The 18637-nt window shown below is 40.6% G+C and overlaps 1 protein-coding gene across 2 annotated transcripts in view; it reads left to right on the top strand.

Annotated features, from left to right (window-relative positions):
- sema3b (sema domain, immunoglobulin domain (Ig), short basic domain, secreted, (semaphorin) 3B) overlaps positions 1-7391 on the top strand; it is a 97668-nt gene extending 90277 nt beyond the window's left edge. For both annotated transcript variants that reach the window (XM_037104447.1, XM_037104449.1), the window contains exons 12-18: positions 757-976; positions 1082-1173; positions 1265-1306; positions 1566-1723; positions 1846-1901; positions 3023-3162; positions 3508-7391. In XM_037104447.1, the coding sequence (XP_036960342.1) occupies positions 757-976; positions 1082-1173; positions 1265-1306; positions 1566-1723; positions 1846-1901; positions 3023-3162; positions 3508-4020 (1221 nt within the window). In that variant the 3' untranslated portion in view covers positions 4021-7391. The remainder of the gene's footprint in view (positions 1-756; positions 977-1081; positions 1174-1264; positions 1307-1565; positions 1724-1845; positions 1902-3022; positions 3163-3507) is intronic.
- The last annotated feature ends 11246 nt before the right edge of the window (positions 7392-18637 follow it).

Genomic DNA, 18637 nt, shown 5'->3' with positions numbered 1-18637 from the left:
CTTCACAGCAGAACAATCTCCATTGTGTTATTGCAGAATAGTAATTGTATTTGGCCTACAGTAAACCCTCTCTCACGCCACCATCACCTCACCGGGTTGTAAAAAGTAGCGGAACGAATCGTATTAAAACGGATATGATCACACTCACGAGTGAATTAGGCAAAACTGCTCAGACAGCAGATAAAGTGTTTGAAATGTCTAAACCGGTTCAAAAGGTTTCCACTTAATGAGCAAACTGTATCTACTGTACAAGCCATAAAAAAAAAGGATTAAAACTGCTTGAAGTTGCAGCATTATTTTGAGGAAATGTAGAATCCTGATTGAAAGTCCAAGACTGGAATTTTAATAAGAAAGAGAGAAAGAAAATCTCTCACGTCCCTGTGACCCCACCACACCATACTCTCCCCCCTGTGGCCCGTTTGGACCGACGAGTCAGACATTTTATACATCCAGAGTGAACACAAAACAAACGTCCTTATCAGATATAGTGTGAGTCATGATTTAATGTTCAGTCCAAATGAGGCAAAGAGTCTCTGAGAACATGCAGTCCGCCCTGTTCTGCAGAGCTGTCTGAATTATTTAAACACTTTTGTTCGTAGCTTAATTCTTAGCTCTACCCCGTAACAATACACCGTACCATCAGAATGAGTTTGAAGCAACATAAATACTGTTGTTTTAAATTCAGTTAATTGTTTACCACAGTAAAGACCGTATGCTGCAATATGAATGAAACTGTTCTTCATTGCCCTCCATCAGTGTCCCAGCAAGACGTTTGGCAGTTTTGAGTCCACGAAGGGTTTCCCGGACGATGTGATCCAGTTTGCACGTCACCACCCTCTGATGTACAACCCGGTGTACCCAATGAGCCGACGGCCTGTCTTCGTCAGAACTAACGTGGACTACAGCTTCACACAGATCGCCGTGGACAGAGTCAGCGCTGCCGACGGACAGTATGACGTCATGTTTATCGGCACAGGTGAATGTCCTGTTTTCATTTCGAACTCTGAGCCTTGTATTCAATCATGACAGTGATGATATTATCCATAAAAACTGACTTGATGGACTGCATCTCTTATTTCAGACAAAGGGACAGTACTGAAGGTGATCAATGTTCCCAGGGAGAGCTGGAACAACATGGAGGAACTTCTGCTGGAGGAGCTGGAGGTCTTCAAGGTAAGAAAACTACGATTGATTATTTTAAAAAAGCAAGTGTTTTTCACATGTAACATTGTAATTTATTTTCTGTATATTCTCTGCTTTTTAGGACGCTTCATCTATCATCGACATGCAGATCTCCTCAAAAAGGGTATGTTTGTCAAATCCCTTATTAGGAGAATATGAATCTTTGCAAGTTGAGCCTGTTTTTGAACATTTTACCATCACTGTGTACTGACAATGTCAACCATGCAACATCACAAAATGGTATGATAATTTGCTTAAACCTTCCCAGACACAGAGAGCTGGATGGTCAGATCCAAGAAACAACTGATTTTAACTCTGATGTGAGCACAGTTCTGAGTCCAGCCTCTTTTAAAACTTGTCCCCCCCCTTCTATGTCCCCGCAGCAACAGCTGTATCTTGGCTCAGGCACAGGCATCGCCCAGGTCCCCCTTCACCGCTGCAGTGTGTATGGGAAGGCCTGTGCTGAGTGCTGTCTGGCCAGAGACCCATACTGTGCCTGGGATGGAACATCATGCACTCGCTACCTGCCAAACACCAAGAGGTCTGTATGACACAGACACTGACGACACACGCCAGATTATGATTCATTACACTGTGTATTGAGTGTATTCAAAACTTTCCTTATGTAAATTCTAATTAACCCTTTTTAATTACATTTTACAGACGTTTCCGTCGCCAGGATGTGAGGAATGGAGATCCCAACACTCTGTGCTCCGGAGGTATTATTCCTAAACTATTGTTTTGTCTTGATGTGAGTGGTAGTTGTGATCAGTTCTGTCTGCTGCTGCAGAGGTATATTCAGCAAAAAAGAACAAAGCCTTACACTGATCCTGCTCTTTACTCACAGAGACTCTCAGCATCTGACATGTCACTGTCCCTTTGCCAAAAAGTACTAAATCCTTCACCCCTGGTGACCTCCATGAACACAGACCACAATGGCAGCATTCTGCTGCTATCTGTCTTTCTGCTACATAACTGAATCAAGCTAATCGCTCAAACTGAAGGAACTACCGAGTAATACGATTACATCATGTGGCATGCAAGCCCGGTTGTGTAAAACTAATGAAGGTCAGAGTAATTGTCTCTGATGACTTTGGCCCAAAGCAGTTTGGCAGTTTATACAACGAGTTGTGTGGTGCTGGTGCCTTGAAAAGTCCTTTTTTGCCCGAAATGTGGTCTTATTGTTTGTTAGATTTTGAAAAATCTTATATTTGCATTTATGTTGAAGGTTTATTAACGACAAAGGATCAGTGTCTATACCTCATCACTCATACTGACAACATACATGACTAAGCAAAGCCTGAAACACAAGAGTCCTTGTTTAGTGTTAAACATCAAACACGAGTGCTGACATTTATTCACCAATATTCGACAGGATGCTGTCATTATGTGTGGTCATAGCAGCAGTCACACAGAGGCTGTCATCAGTGAGTGTTGACTAAGCCTCTTTGAGTTAGTTATGAATTGTTCTTGTGATCAACCGTTTATTGGCATCACAAGACTGAAAAAAGATCCAGTGACTATTTTTATAATATATAATCTTTATGAATCAGCAAAACAATTTCGAAGTGCGTTTTATTTCCTCACCAAACACTGTCAGTTCAGTTTGTTTCTGTCCCATGCTATCCCTTCTTTTCCCCGTTGTTTCCTGTCCTTTCTTGTGTTCTTGTCCCTTTCTTTTAGCTCTTTTCTCTCCTGACCGGCTCTGCATTGTTCTTTCCTTTCTTTCCTTTTCGCCTTTTCCATTCTTGCATTATTCCTGAACTGGATTGTTAATAGTGAGCCAATGTTCCCAGTTGAATCAGACCCATAATGTCCTTGTCTCTGCTGCCCCCTGCAGACCACCATAAATACCGCGTTGCGGAGAGGAAGCTGTATGGAGTCGAGTCAAGCAGCACATTTTTGGAGTGTATCCCCAAATCCCTTCAGGCCAGAGTCACTTGGACCTTCCAGAAACATCCACAGAACCCACGGGAAGAGGTGAGAGGGACGGTGGAGAGAGGAGAGAGGTTATAACGAAGAGATCTGACCAGGATATTGTACAAAGTCACATATCAGTTCATCAAATCGTATCTTTTACAATGTAAAATTAGAATAAACATTTAAGTAAGACTTTTTTATGAAGCTCATGTCTATGATGCGTCATAATGCATTATGTAGCCAAATAAGGCTCTCTGATCACAAATGGGCCAATGAAAACTCTGACATACAGGCTAAAACAAAACTCTGCAGCAGGGCAGCCATACACCTGTACTGTCAGACTAAATGGCAGCAGTACACTTTGTTAAGCTCCAGCATTTAAATGAAACTTATTTCTGTTTCCAGGTACGTCTAGATGACCGCATTCTCCAGACGGACAGAGGACTTCTGATTCGCCGTGTCCTTAAGAGAGACATCGGTGTCTACCAGTGCCACGCCATGGAACACGGCTTCACCCAAACCTTACTAGGCATCACCTTGGAAGTCGTACCTTCAACATCCTCTTCAGTGTCCAATCTCCCCTCCGACGCCCCTGTCCGATTAGAACCCCGCAGCGGAGGAGGGCCCCCAATGACCAATCAAAAGCTTTGGTACCGGGACTTCATGCAGCTGGTGGACCACCCTAACCTGAGCACCGTCGACCAGATTTGTGAGCAAGTTTGGGCGCGGAAGAACGCCGGCATCGACCAGGCGGATAAGAGCTTTCCTGCCCCTGGGAAGGACGTCCCGCCTCTGGGCCCCGCCGTCCGCCCAGCTAACAAGAAGTGGAAGCATCTTCAGGAGATAAGGAAGGGGAGAAACCGCCGGACCCACGACGGGAAACCGAACCCTCGGGCACCACGCAGCGCAGGGGAGTAACAGCCCGGAGAACGAGATGGAGGGAGAAAAGAACTGATACAAGGAGAAAAGGAGGAGAATGGTGGAAAGAGACTGAGAGACCATGAACTCCTGGAGGTGTTCACACATACAGATACACACATGCAGACACACACACACACACACAGCACCTCCTGTATTGTGTATATTTATCTATGGATGCCCCCACTATACGGTGCCCCTGATCCTCGAGTCCTCGTCCCACTGGCCAGCCCCTGCATGTGCTGCCTTACTGCCCAAATTGATTCTGCACGATCCCTTTACACTGTTCCACTAGCGTAGTCGAGTGTACAAGCAGGTACGTGGGGATGAATCCACTTTTATCTGTGCGCAATAAACCTCCACTCACCTGTCGTTCTCTTTGCCACTGACTGTATATGGAAGCATCACCATATCTTCTGTTGGGTATTAAAGTTCGCCAAGACATGCCAGCTTACCTGCGGATAGTTGCTCACATTATGAACACCCGCTCTCTGGACACTCAGAAGAAAAAAACAGCCCAGAGTTTTGGATGAACTCTCCCCCACAACTTGTCTCACCTGAAGATTTCACACCATAATGGGAACGAAAGGAGAAACAACTGGAGTAAACTGGAAAGTAATGGCCTCCAACTGGAACTATTTATATGCATTTGCACAGGCATGCAGACAAAAACTTTTTTTTTTTTTAGACATTCATTCATAGACTGATGACATGATCAACTTCCTGTGGTGCTCTTGTTGCACATAAGTCTAGTAACCTCACTTCTCACGCGGCTTCGTGTGCATCTGACATAACGCAGTCACAGAAGAGGTCGAGGTGCGTGGGGTCCTGTGGAACAGATCAGCATGTTGCAGAACTGGTTATATTATATCGTAGGTTTCTTAGCGGTTTTCCTTAGGCACATTGAGGCATGTTGCAGCAAAATAAATCACACAAGACAAACGCAGCCGTGGTTGGAGAGCAGTCGTATCGGGCCAGATGTGATTATGTTGCGTTACCGGTCCAAAACCACTAGAGAACGAGGGGTGGAAAAACTACTGGCATTCCATGATGTGAGAGAAAGATGCGTTGTTTACAGTACATAGGCAAAGCTGGAGCACGAAGATGTCAATCTCTAAAAGCAGAAAAGATCTGGACAGAAACACGTTTTAGGTTTTATGTGGCTCAGTAAGGATTGGAAGTGTGTAGGAAAACAGTTTTGACACAATCCAAAGCCTCACTCTAAAATGAGCTACTTGTTGGTTCTAGTTTTGGCTGTGTTCAATGTTTTGTGCATTAACATTAAAGGAGACATATTATGCTCATGTTCAGGTACTACTAGAGTAGATGCAAGGTTTATACATGCTTTAATGCTCCAAACACACTTCAGTTTTCTCATACTTTACTATTCTATACTCACACTATAAAACAAAGGAAAAGGAAAAAAAAAAAAGAAGCATGATATGTCTCCTTTAATGTGAAGTTACAAACACGGTGGTTTGGGTGGGAAGCGCTAACACGATGAAAAGGTAGAGGAAAGACTCTAGAATGACAACCCATGCTTCTGGGTGACAGTACAGTATACATATATATCTATATATTAGCATGATATTTATGAGTTTTATGATTTTTTTTTAATACTAAGTGGTACTTCTACTCCTTGCTCTTTCACACTGTTCTTGCATATGTTGTTTGCGACAAATAGATATATGCAAATAATATGAGATGAGCGAGTCACCTCGTTCAGCACAGTAAAATGCACAGAAGGCTGCTTTTCTGCGCTACCCATGATGCATTTCACTGTCTGCAAAAAAACAAAAAAACAAAAAACAACAAACAAACAAAAAAAACTTCCATCTGACTACACGCACTGTTGGAACCACTCCTCCACATAGTGTTACAGTCATTGATATCATTGACTTTTGCTGCTTAACGATGTCATCTCTTCCTAATGGATGATTAGTACGATAAGGTCTTCCTTCTCTATGTCTTTAGTCTGATCTCTCTCTGTGTACTCTCTGTAAAGAAACCTTGTTTGTTGTCTGTGCTAACATGGTATGTGTAGCCTGCCCCCTAGTGTCTATTGTGTGTACAGAGCCTACCTGTCGTACGATGCTTCATTATATCATAGTCTATCCACATGAAAGAAAGCAACAGGCCTTGTAAGATAAAACATGCAGTTATGTTTTGCGGTCATGGAATCTCAGTATGATTTTTATGATGAATAAATGGTCTAATTTGTGTTGCTGCCACACATTTTTCCCACATGCATCATGGTTTTTAAAGAACGATGCACTGAAATTGGCTTAATAGGCTTTGGAGTGTTCAGTAATACAAACGAAGCTTCATAGCAGGAGGCAGCACAAACTAGATCTGTTAGTGGATTTTAGATGTATTGAATCATTGTCGTTGTTATTTATATACCTTCTTTCTAGAGATGTAATTAACTCTTTAAACCGAACTGAACCCAACTGACTGACTCCTAAAAAGAAGGGACACTCTGCATTTTGACACCACATCCAGGATTTAAAGCGAAACCGATGATTTTGTAAAGATGCGTTTGAACCACAGAACCAGCTGAGTTCAATCACTAAGTGGAGATTTCATGTGTTCGTCTTGTACTTCTTTTTCTTCGATATTTACATTGGTAGTGATGTCAAACGTGCCCGAGTCTCCCTTTACAAGCCAGCAGTTGTTTTGTGCTCTTTTGAAATTGCATGACCAATGTTCGTGGCTAACGCGTTTGACAATGGTGCGGTGGCGAGAAAGAGCGAGAGAAAGAAAGCACAATGTTGAATATTATTATTATTCCTATGTATTTATGTGCAAAGATAAGCTGATATGTTGTGGTGGATTTTTATTTTTCTTATAAATGTAGATTGACATCTGTATTGTTCATGTTCTGCTGAAAAAGGACTCATCCTCAACATTTTCTTTTGGACATTACAGCCAATGGGACACAGTGTCCAATTAGAGTCTTTGTTGTTCACACAGCCCTCCAATCAACACCCCTGTTGTATCCCATGCCATGTGACGCACCCCATGTACGATAGCTCACAAGGAGAGGCTTGTGTATGTGTGTGTGTGAGTGTGAGAGAGAGAGAGAGAAATGTGTGCTTGTGGTTTGTGTGTGTGTGTATGTGTGTGTGAGAGAGAGAGAGAGAGAGAGAGAGAGAGAGAGAGAGAGAAAGTGTGTGTGTGTGTGAGTTTTGGGGGAAAGCAGAGCTCTGTATATAATGGCAAAGAAACAGTGGTGTGTCGGTCTGTAGGTGAAAGTTTAAAGGTGGAAGGCCAAAGTTAACATGGTGCACTGTAATACTCCCAGAGGTCTTTGTGAAATGTCATGTCAGATTGTTTTTGATTAACACAATAAAAATATGCAGTTACTTAAACATGAAAGTCCTCTTCTGTAATATGAAAGATTCAAGAACCTGTGTGTGCAAACATGGAATTTCAAAGGCATCAACCACAAATATTGCATTTGTTCTTAGGACTTCCATATTTACGAAATAAAAGTATAAGAGTCAAAATAAAGATTGAAATAGAAATAATAACTACAAAATATAAGCAGTATAAAGAATGGAATATACAATGAAAATACAAAAAGGAAAAAGGGGGATGAAAGGGGACTTGTCATAAAAAATCAACATATTTAAAGGTGCAATATACAACTTTCATGTCACAGTTTTGCCTGTTTGGCTCCAGTGTTTACAAATACAAATGTAAAATACATGACTATAAAGTACATCTTAAATGTTAATCTTAACAACTTTGTAAGTTTAGGCCTGTAAAAAAGTTGCATAGTGCACCTTTAACAGTGCCCTCTGTAAGAAAAGTTGACTTTTGAGGACCATTGCTAACTTGTCAAAGAATCATGGTCTAAGACTGTAGGACCAGTCAGCTGCCATCCCAAAGTGTAATTGGGTGATGAAAAATCAACTTTTCAAATAGCACCTTTAAAATTTACTACTGTTCTTCCTCCTCCTCCTCCTCTTCTTCTTCTTCTTCTTCTTCTTCTTCTTCTTCTTCTTCTGAAGTCATTTATCTGGCTCATCACAGCCCAGTGTTTTTTTTTTTAACTGTCAGAACAATATGGACGGATGTGATACATTTCAGTTTTAAAATTGTAATATCTGCCACTGTAAGGTTACATTCATTAATGAATGACAGGGAACCCAGAGCAGTAACCACAATGGTGTGACAGGGATCGATTCTTTTCATTTAGTTTAGTCGATTTATAAATGTAATCTACTTAAACCCAGATCTGGATTCTGAATGATGTAATCTGTAGTGTAACCATGTGGTGGCAGTCATGGTCTAGCGTCAGGTAAAAAAATACATGAGACATCCCAATGAAGTACTTATTTTGATGAACTTTTGCTCATTCCTCAATATTATTACTGCAACAACAGTCCATATAAAGGCTTGTAAATGTGGAATCTTTAAAGATGGAGTTTATTCAGCCTCAACTAAACAGAAGCAAAAAAACACATCCCAGGAAGCCCAGCTACTTAAAGCAGAGCAAGAAACCTCTACAGACATACCTGCCGCAAGCTGCTTATCCCTCTGTTGCTACCACCGAGGCAAAGACTCACCTTTTACCATCTCTGGAGACAAACATCAGGTAGGTGTAGGGGGAGGTAGACAGGTTCAAAACACTAGAACAACCAAAGCAAATTAATTTCATTCTTTGAGCACAAATGAGATTTGTTATCTTTCAAAGTTTTAATCTTGTCCTGCTCTTCAATTTAAAGTATAACAAGTTGTATGATGAAGGGTGTTTTGATCTTTTGTCTCAGTTTAATTTGATTTTTTTGGACATTTAACAAGTCTGTTATTTGCTGTTTATGACATAATCAAATCAAATCAATGATGATTTAATACAAAAAACTACAATTGTTGGCGAATAGGGACCAAAAGGGAAGGAAGCAGACTGATACTTACAAATGTGTTTACATGTAATGTGATGAAAATCACACAATCAGGTCAAATGAAAATTAACCCTAACCCTGTGTTTGGTTTGGCCAGCACCTTCCACTGGATCATTTGATGACAGACAGTGTTAACCTGCACAACAAAAAGGTAAATTAAAATTGTTTCTCTTGTCCCTTCCAGACTTTCTTGCCTGAAGAGCTCAAATTCTTACTGAGTTGGGTTGTAAGACTGAAAACACTGTAGCATTAATATAATACACTAAACATAAAAGAAAGAAGACGGAAAAGAAATGCAAAAACCTCAGTGAAACAAAATGCCATAGACTGCCATACAGTCTGGCAATCCACTGCCCCTTTCTCTGTCTCTCTCTCACCCAACCCCCTTGGTCTGTATATCTTGGTCTCCATCTTTGACATTAGGACCCACATTCTTCATACTCATATCATCATGACCTGCCCGTCAGTGCTGGGAACACACATCTACACAGGAACATACAACGCAAAACACACACACGCACACTCACAAAATAAGTGAGGCCACTTGCATTCCTTTACACACAAAAAACATTCACATATGTTTAAGTAGTCAGTGATGCTCACACACACACACACACACACACACACACACACACACACACACACACACACACACACACACACACACACACACACACACCCAAAAGAAGCATGTGGTCACCAGTCATGAACACAAAATTAAATTGGGCACATATTACTCAAACTGGCAGCCCATTTGTTCCCCAGTGTTTTCAATGGCCCTCAGTTTTCTCACTACCTAAATTTGTGTGACTGTGTGTGTGTGTGTTTGTGTGTGTTTAAATGGGTCTGCAATGGTCCGTGGGGTCCCAAAATTGAGGACTCATTTCCGTATGCTGATTTTACTGGGTAACACTTGCCATTCATTGTGTGCGTGTGTGTGCATGTTCCTGTTCTTCTATCTCTGTGAGGACTGAGGATTGTCATCTACAGTGGAAAATGCATCTTGGCCTCATCTTGCACCAGTCAATTCTGTTTTCAAATGGGACACATTTTATTGTAGTCAAAAATGATATGTAGTTGGAGGACCTTTAAGAGGGGAGATGATCATCTTTAACACACTCTTACTCCAGAGACAGGGAAGAATGGACAGGGGCACACACACAAACACAGTTTTGGCAAGTTTTTGTTTTGTCTCAGATCAGATGCGCGGTCTTTGTACGACCACATCATGTGAACAGCGAAACAGTTCTGACTGACATTATGAAAGTGTAGTATTCTGCATTATATAGATACTGAATCTTCCTCCTCATGCGTCCTCATCCAGGTACCCTTTTATGTGAGTATGTGTCTGTGATGCAGATGCCTCTCTCTCTCTCTCTCTCTCTCTCTCTCCTGTGAGTAAAGTGTATATTTTTCCATATATAGTTCAGTGTATCATAACAGGGTAAATGGGACATTGGCACACAGTGGCCTCTATATGAAACACGATATCACTGAGACCCTCACACACACACACATACACACGCACAGCAGACTCACACACACACTCACTTAATGCCATCTATGTGCACTAGTTTGTTGACATTCAATTTGTCGCAGTAGAAATGGATAAAGAGAAGGCTTTTCCCATGCCATTCAATACAATGTGAAACATAGACATACATGGCAAAATCTAATCTAATACTTCTCAGTGAGCTCATAACAGACCGATGCCATTCTGACCTCAAAGTATATACATCGACACAGTTATAAGATGCAGCTTTTGTTCCTGTTGGCAAAGTGCCCTAGATCAGGTTTGGCATATCATACACATAGCGTCATGCAATAAAAAAATATCTTACACCAGCAGTGGTGGTAAACCGTCAGTATTCAGCATAGTCGAAATTTCAGGTCCCCTTCAGCTTGAAAGAATTAGGTTTGCCCTGAGCAATACATTTAAAGGATACAGCAAATGTGTGCCCCCTTTTATTACTTTTCTGGAAGAAGTCCAAAACAACTCTAATGAAAACTAAAACCAAGCCAAATTTAAAAACAGGAAAAGTCAAGAGTGGCTAACTGGACAGGATTAAGTTTTTTTTTCTGTTTTAAAATACAAGTTTCTTGTGAGGTTCTTATATTGTTTTGTTTTATATAAAGTTGACTATTTACTATTCCATACATTGAACACCAACAGGGGTTTGATGTACATGTATGGAAAAGGTTGTGATTTTCGTTTCAGATGTGTTCACAGAAATGAGTAATTAAAATGGCCCTGTGGAGTTCTCTTGTAAACAAAGTATCTGTTTACATTCAGCATTACTCACCAAGATGTTGCATTGGGGTCAAATGTGTTGAATGCATTTTCGTCCTCATAACAAATCTGTAGTGCCATTATTATGAAGCACTGTTTACATCCATGCTTACTTCTTTACTGCCTTTACAGCAAGTCCATTTTGATTTCCTTTTAGCAGCTGTTGTAAAAATCAAAAACATAATCTTTACAAAATACGCTCCTTGAACAGGTTCTAGTCCAGGCTGTTGTCATCCTGTGTTTTCTTGGATACATCGTTTGACTTCTGCATCATCCAGGATGCAGCAGCCCAGCTGATCTTCATCTTAACCCAGTTCTCCCACACTGCACTGCTCCTCCACGTTCCGCACTAGCTACTTTGGTCCAGTCCATCTTGTTCCCGGAGCATCACATATCAATGTTTTGTCACATCCCAGACACTAAAGGGCCCTTCTGAATTGGTAATGAAATGCACCTGACTTTCAGCTCTAATGTAGACCAATCTGTAGCAATATGAGCTGATCAGATCTACCAGCCACTTTTATATTAAACTGTTAATGTGTAAAGTACAATGCCTATAAACATATTTTTCTTGCACAAGACATGCACATAGTATTTCCCAATCAGTACTTGTTGCCAGAATTGATTATTCAGTAATTATGTGATACCAATGAATGATTACAGGGGTAAAACTATCCAACTGTCATCTACTAGGTCATGAAATAACAGGAAATTAAGTCTGAATAAACAAAGTGATTAAAAATGAAAGTTAGATGGTTGGAAATCTATATCAATATCTCCCTGCAACTACAGGAATTTACAGTGAGCCTTCTTCAATTTATTTCATATGTTCAACTGCACTTGACCCACACAAAGGAAGTGGAAATTGCATTATTAAGTGATTAGAACGTTAGTTATATCTACTTACAACAATAGAATTTGCTGTACTTCATTATTCCATATGTTCAACTATACTGGACCCACACAAAGAAAGTGGAAATTCTTATAGAAAAGTCTGATAAATGTAAGGAGAGAAGCTACCTCAGTTTAGCTATTAAACACCAAGTCCTCACCACAGTACAGAACAATCACCCTTGGTGCAATTTGGGGCAAAAATTAACCAAAAGTAACCAATAGGACATACAAACAACAACAGAACTGACTGACAATGTGCTCCATGGTATCTCTTCTGTTACAACGGGGTAGCTGGCTCCATAGACATATACAGCCGGCTCGGCTGACCGGAGCGCGGAGTAATAATTAATAGCAGTGAAAAGTTCAAGTAAAGGCGTGATCGTAAAGTCCAACTGACACTTTGGTCCAATCAGAAACATATAATTTGACCGGATCTAACTCTAAGGTTGTGGAAAGTGCACTGTTATGCCTTAACCAAGATATCAATCATTAAGATTAATTGGATCAGGTCTGACTGGAATGAACCTGCCACAGTGGCTGGTAAACTGATTCAAGTCACCCGCCAGCACACAAATTCACCCACATTTGACAGGTGGTGGGTGCTAATTTCCATCCCTGGTTAGAAACCTGATCCTTTCCTAAACCTATCCAAGAACTGTTTTTTTTTTGCCTGAACCTAACCAAACTGAAAGGCTTTCTGGCAGGAAGGATTTAAGCATTGTACTCAGATGCGATGGGTACTTTGTGCATCTGTATGAGACACCAAGGGGTGTGACAAAGTGGCATCAGTATTTGGCGACCTGGCATTGGGACATGATACGGTGGCTACTTGAATCTGATTTAAGCCACTGGTACCAGTGCTACTGTGAAAGGCTCAGGTCAGTCCTATATCCAGGACACCCTACATCACAGCCTGTCTACTACTGTTACTGGCTTGATTGTAACTCTTTACTATGAGGGGGGCCAGGCTACCGCCAAACAATGTCATGACTGTTTGCTGCTCTGGCTGCACATTGGTAAAACAGGCTCTCTATTTACATCTGGACAGCAGAAACTCTGCACATCATCTGTCACAGACCAACAACATCTGTTCAAACTGCACCCATTATCAAAAACAAAACAAAACAAACATTCTTTCTTTCTTGTTGTTTATAAATGCAGCACTTGAAACAGGCCAGCAAATTTGATACCGTCGATGTACTTGTATGATCCTTGTTATTCTTGGGTTGCCTCCATATGTTGAGTGCACTTACAGCTAAAAAGATGTAATTCAATTTAAGGAAAAATCGTTTTTGGAGCGCCTTGAATTGGCCACAGTTTGTACATTTTGTCATCATGTCATCTAACAAGATATAGAATCTTATATCTATACACCAAAACTACTGAAAATAACCCCCCCCCCCAAAAAAGTTTACGATATTACATCACGGTGTTATGTAACTTTTCATTCTAATTCCAGCATCCCTCAATGTGAGGAGTCTGTAGTAAAAAGCTTTAAAGCTTTTGAAGACAAAATCAAATCTTTCCAATAAAGGTTTATTTCCAAATCAGATTATTGTGGCATGACTGATGATGTGCAAAGAGACGGAAGCAAACTGAAGGGATAATATCCAACAGAGATTCTGATTTTGTTTTCAGTCCCTTAAATATCCTGACCATACATCACCCACTGATTGAATCATATGAGAGCATGTTTAGAGTCTAATCTACAGGGAGGCTTCAATTGCATCTGCTGGATGAATAAACACTATTCTTTCACAACATGTAGGACTGTTTATGTGGGGGTTTTAATGAGGAAACTTGTACTCCGGTGATTACATCAATGCCTTGTAAAATAAACACTTTGTTTGGTTAATGTAAAGCAGTTTAATGAACCATTAGAGTACCAAATGGCTACCATGACACTGACGCTATTGCTAAGATATTTAACTCACTGAGATGTAGTGTATGTAGATCATTTAGAATAAACAGAGGGATTATATTCTTCCAGCTGACTCCTTGTGTTACATGTCGGAGAAATAAAGTCTCATTAAAGCTGCTGTCATTCAAGTGGCTTGAACAACTACACATCTAGACACACCTCTTTCTGCGACTCCTTGGGCATTTTATGTGTACAGATGGAACCTGAACCAAAAGAATACACAAATATATGAATAAACATGCAGGATACAGATGAAATAAACCACCTCAAATTTGGTATTAGTCAGTGTTTTAAAAAAAATACATGATAACCTTCTCATTTGTTGTGGTTTTGTCCAAGTTTTTTATTAGGCAAAAATACAGGACACAAGCTCTTTTGATTTGTCGTACGATTAAAACAATGGACAAAAACGTGCTGTTATTGTTTAAAAATATTAAATCACCCAACTTATTTAGGAATGGAGACACACAAATCTGATATGTGCTGTATGTAAAGATTAATCTGCATTAACCAGTATGGTGAATATTCAGCACATCCTCAAATCAAAATTACTAAAGCAGTTGATTGCCAGTGAATCCCTAAAACAACATATACAACTGGTTCGCATTTGATATAATGTGTGACAGGCGTACCTATGGACCTACGCCATCACCTATATGTTATGAAATATAGTTTGGTGAGGTTTAGGCTCTTAAACTACTTGATTAGGTTAAGGAAATTATGAAATGACTTAAAATAAGTTTGCTAAATTGAAAGGAGGAAAAGATTTGTATGATATGGCAAGGGAATAAAACATTTTTTAAAAAGAGACATTATCAAGAGTAGAGTACTATAAAGAGTGTGAGGAAACAACATTTTTCATCTCACGCTGTTAGCGTAATAAATGAAATAAATTAAGATTTCAAGAAATGCAATACTTTTACTTTTACTTATATTTTCCTTTCTAGACAGAAAAATGGTCATACAACTTCTGAATTCAAGTTTCTGCTTTGCTCCTGTCATAATTATTACAACCTCTGGAGGTTCCTGCCTAACAATAATCATAAAATTAGGTCATGATAAGCTGCTTGCACAGAACCAAAATGTCTTTCTGGTCAGGACAGCCTGGAATTATATGAAAAGTTCCTTGTAGTTGCTCGTGGGATTGTGTCTATTTTTCTGATTCGGTATCAGTGAGATGGCGGAACATCATCTAGAGCTCAGCCATGGAAAACTCCTAATTTACATGGTCTTTTTACAAAATGCACAGTTGTTTTTGAATCCATATCAACCCCTTCACTCCTTTCCTTTACCTACCTATACAATGTGCAAACTCACTCACACGCAAACACACACACACACACACACACACACACACACACACACACACACACACACACACACACACACACGCTACCAGGCAGTGAAACAGACTGACAGGTCTAATGATTAATGAGCCTAATTAGGAGGAATTACCTCGGTGATTAGCCGTAGCAAGTTAGAGAGCCTGTTGACACAAAGGATACAGGGCTCCCACTAACTAACCATGGTCCTCGCACACACACACACACACACACACACACACACAGACTTTGGACCATTGCTTGATCTGCAGTGATGGAGGTCTACCACCTTGACAACCCAAACACTCCCCCCGGCAAATTGTTTCTATAGAGCAGAAATAGCGCAGACACAAGTATGGAAAGGAAAAACAAAACCACTGTAAAGAAAGAGAGAAAAAAAACAAACAATAGAGAGAAAGAAAGAAGAGAGACAAAAGTCAAAAGACCAAACTGACAGATAAAAGATGACTAAACATTTATAGAAAACAGGTTTCAAAGGCTTGTTTAAACCACAGTGCTGAGACAGTTGACAGTATGGGACAGTTTATCCTGCTCGGACATAAACATACCTCGATTCATCTCCAATTACTACCTACCACCGGCCAAGTCATTTAGCTCTTTGAAAGCGTTGTACTACAAAGACACAGACAGTGTAATGGATCGCCTCATCTAATACCAGCGCCTCCCTGTCTCTGTTTTGTCAGGTGTAGGCTCATAACGTGTGTGAGAAGAGAGAAGGCAGTTTGAATATCCGATTGTTATCGAGCTTTGTTTAAAGGTATATGGACTGGTAATGTACATACCCTGCCAAAGGGAAATGCCCTCGAGCAAAATCAGGTTTTTCAATCATCTGTGTAAGCGAAGGCGCTGCTATGTCCCCGAATCACACCTCATTTAATCACCTCTTTACACAGAAAAGCTGGAGTCAAGTGAGGAGTTCATACCTCATAGAATGAGTCCAAATGATTGTTCCAAAATTGAGTTGGCAACTGAAACTACCTGGTTGAGGTTAGGGAACAGCATGTTGTCGTAGCTGAAGGAGACAAACGCTGATTGTTGGTAGGATGCGAAATGTGATTTGATGCAAATCTCAAGTTTTTAGTGAGAGCGGTAATTTACTTTTTGAAGCATTTGAACAAACGGCTGTTGTTCTTCTGGTGAGGACAGTTTCTTTCCCACAAACTCCAAAAACTAAAAGACTGAAAGCCTTGTTAAATGGTAGAGGTGCTGTAAAACCCCGGTTGAGGCTCTTATATTGTTGCATGTAGACTATGCAGAAGCCAACATGGTAACCCACACAAGTGGCCTACGTGGTAGTGACCACTGATACATGTGCTGGTATATCTGCGTTGCTCGCTGTGGAGAGCGGATTGCCAGCACTTTATCTGTACACAACAAATATGCATGGTGTATGTATAAATTGCTCAGTATGAAGTTCAAGTATGAAACCAAGCAGCCATCTGTATCAATATTCCAACACCAGCTGTTTTTACAGTTAGTTTTCTTTAAAAGGGTATTAAAGACCATACAGCGCCCATACGTGCACTATTAAAACGGTGGAATGTTTTAAAATGCAGCTTGTGTTCTGAAAAAAAAAAGCAAAAAACAATGAGCTCTGCAAGTCAACAAATAATAGCACACACACACACACACACACACACATACACTAGGAAGCTGGGCAGTTGACAATGCCTCAGACAAACTGTTTGTGTGGCCGTAGGGGGAAAAACTTCCTGCTGGTCAAGGTGTGACCACGCCTTTAGGAAGGAAGTAACTGAGTGACCACTCTGTTTAACACAGGCCAGGACACTTCCTGTGACACACGAACACACTTCTCTCCTCTTACCTGGAAAATCAACACCATGCTTCCACAAAGAAGGTGAAGATTAATCTTTAATAAACACACAGCAGGACTCATCATTTATGTCACAAACTTCTCAACATTGGAGCTGCATGTATACTGTGTCTGTGTGTGTGTGTGTGTGTGTGTGTGTGTGTGTGTGTGTGTGTGTGTGTGGCTGCAGGCGGGTGGTTGATTGAATCAATATGTGTATGATACAAATTCCAGATGCAGTGGAATAAAATGGAAGGAAAGAGGGAGAAGTCTGGCAAATAAACAGTCTGGAAGACTGATGACCGATGAACTTATGAACCTTATTTGTATTTTCTTATTTTAATCATTGTTTAAAATGTATATATGAAGGGGGTCTTTTTCTTTATACACACTGTATGTTTTCATTTATGTGTTAGATCAGAACATCAAGCCAATAAAGCTTTATTGAAGTCTATGAGTTAAACTGACTTTTTCACAACATGAGCTATGTTGGCAAGTGTGTATGAAAAGATTTGGTCTCAGGTGGGCAGTCCCAGAAGTGCCTGCTCTGTTACCCAGCACAGCTGTTGGACCTATCACACACACACACACACACACACACACACACACACACACACACACACACACACGCACAGAGCCACTCTTAGACAGGTCATTACCTCTGACATAATCAACGTGATTTGGCACAGGAACAAATCCAGCCTTAGCACTGTTCCTAAACAGGAAAAGAACAGGAAGTGGACCATAAGTGTGTGTGTGATGGTAAACAACCACTGGTATGCAAGTTATTAACCAAACTTCCCAGCAATCTTAATTTAACATTTGGCTTGTATTGTGCATATGAATATTGTTAACTTCCACCTTGAAAAAGCCCCGGTGTTCATCCTCTTCTCAGTTGTTTATTCCGCTGTGTGCTCTCTCCATCATTTCCTAATACCTAAAGGATGACTGCTTCACCAGCACCACATGAAAACACACGTCCTCAACAAACATCTGCTTGAGGCTCACATAATTTTCTCGCATTTGTTTAAAATGATCTCGCTAATGCCAGGAAATGACGGATCCAAACATCATCAGCTGCAGTTCCTGATGACAGGCTGCGTCCAGAAAATGATGACGACGTTGCAACGGCAAGTGGATCAGCTGCATTGTAGATGCAAGTGCAAATGAGCTGACGCCAGTGGTGAGTCATCGCTGTACGAATGATGGTCATGATGCGATACACAGTGGGGGCTGGGGGTGGGGTAAATACACAGAGTCCAGGTCCTGGACTAACAAGAAGCATCTGCATTGCTTTAACAGTCCAATATACAACATTTGGCCTCACTACACCTCAGAAAACAGTTCAGCATAAAATATAGTGGATTAAAAAAGTATTATGTAATATATAATTATATATAAAAAGTTATTATGAAACACTTTTGGTTTGGTTGTATAGCACAGGCT

The sequence above is a fragment of the Acanthopagrus latus genome, chromosome 7, assembly GCF_904848185.1.
Source record: "Acanthopagrus latus isolate v.2019 chromosome 7, fAcaLat1.1, whole genome shotgun sequence".
NCBI lineage: Eukaryota > Metazoa > Chordata > Actinopteri > Spariformes > Sparidae > Acanthopagrus > Acanthopagrus latus.
This window is presented reverse-complemented; position numbering and strand designations above follow the sequence as displayed.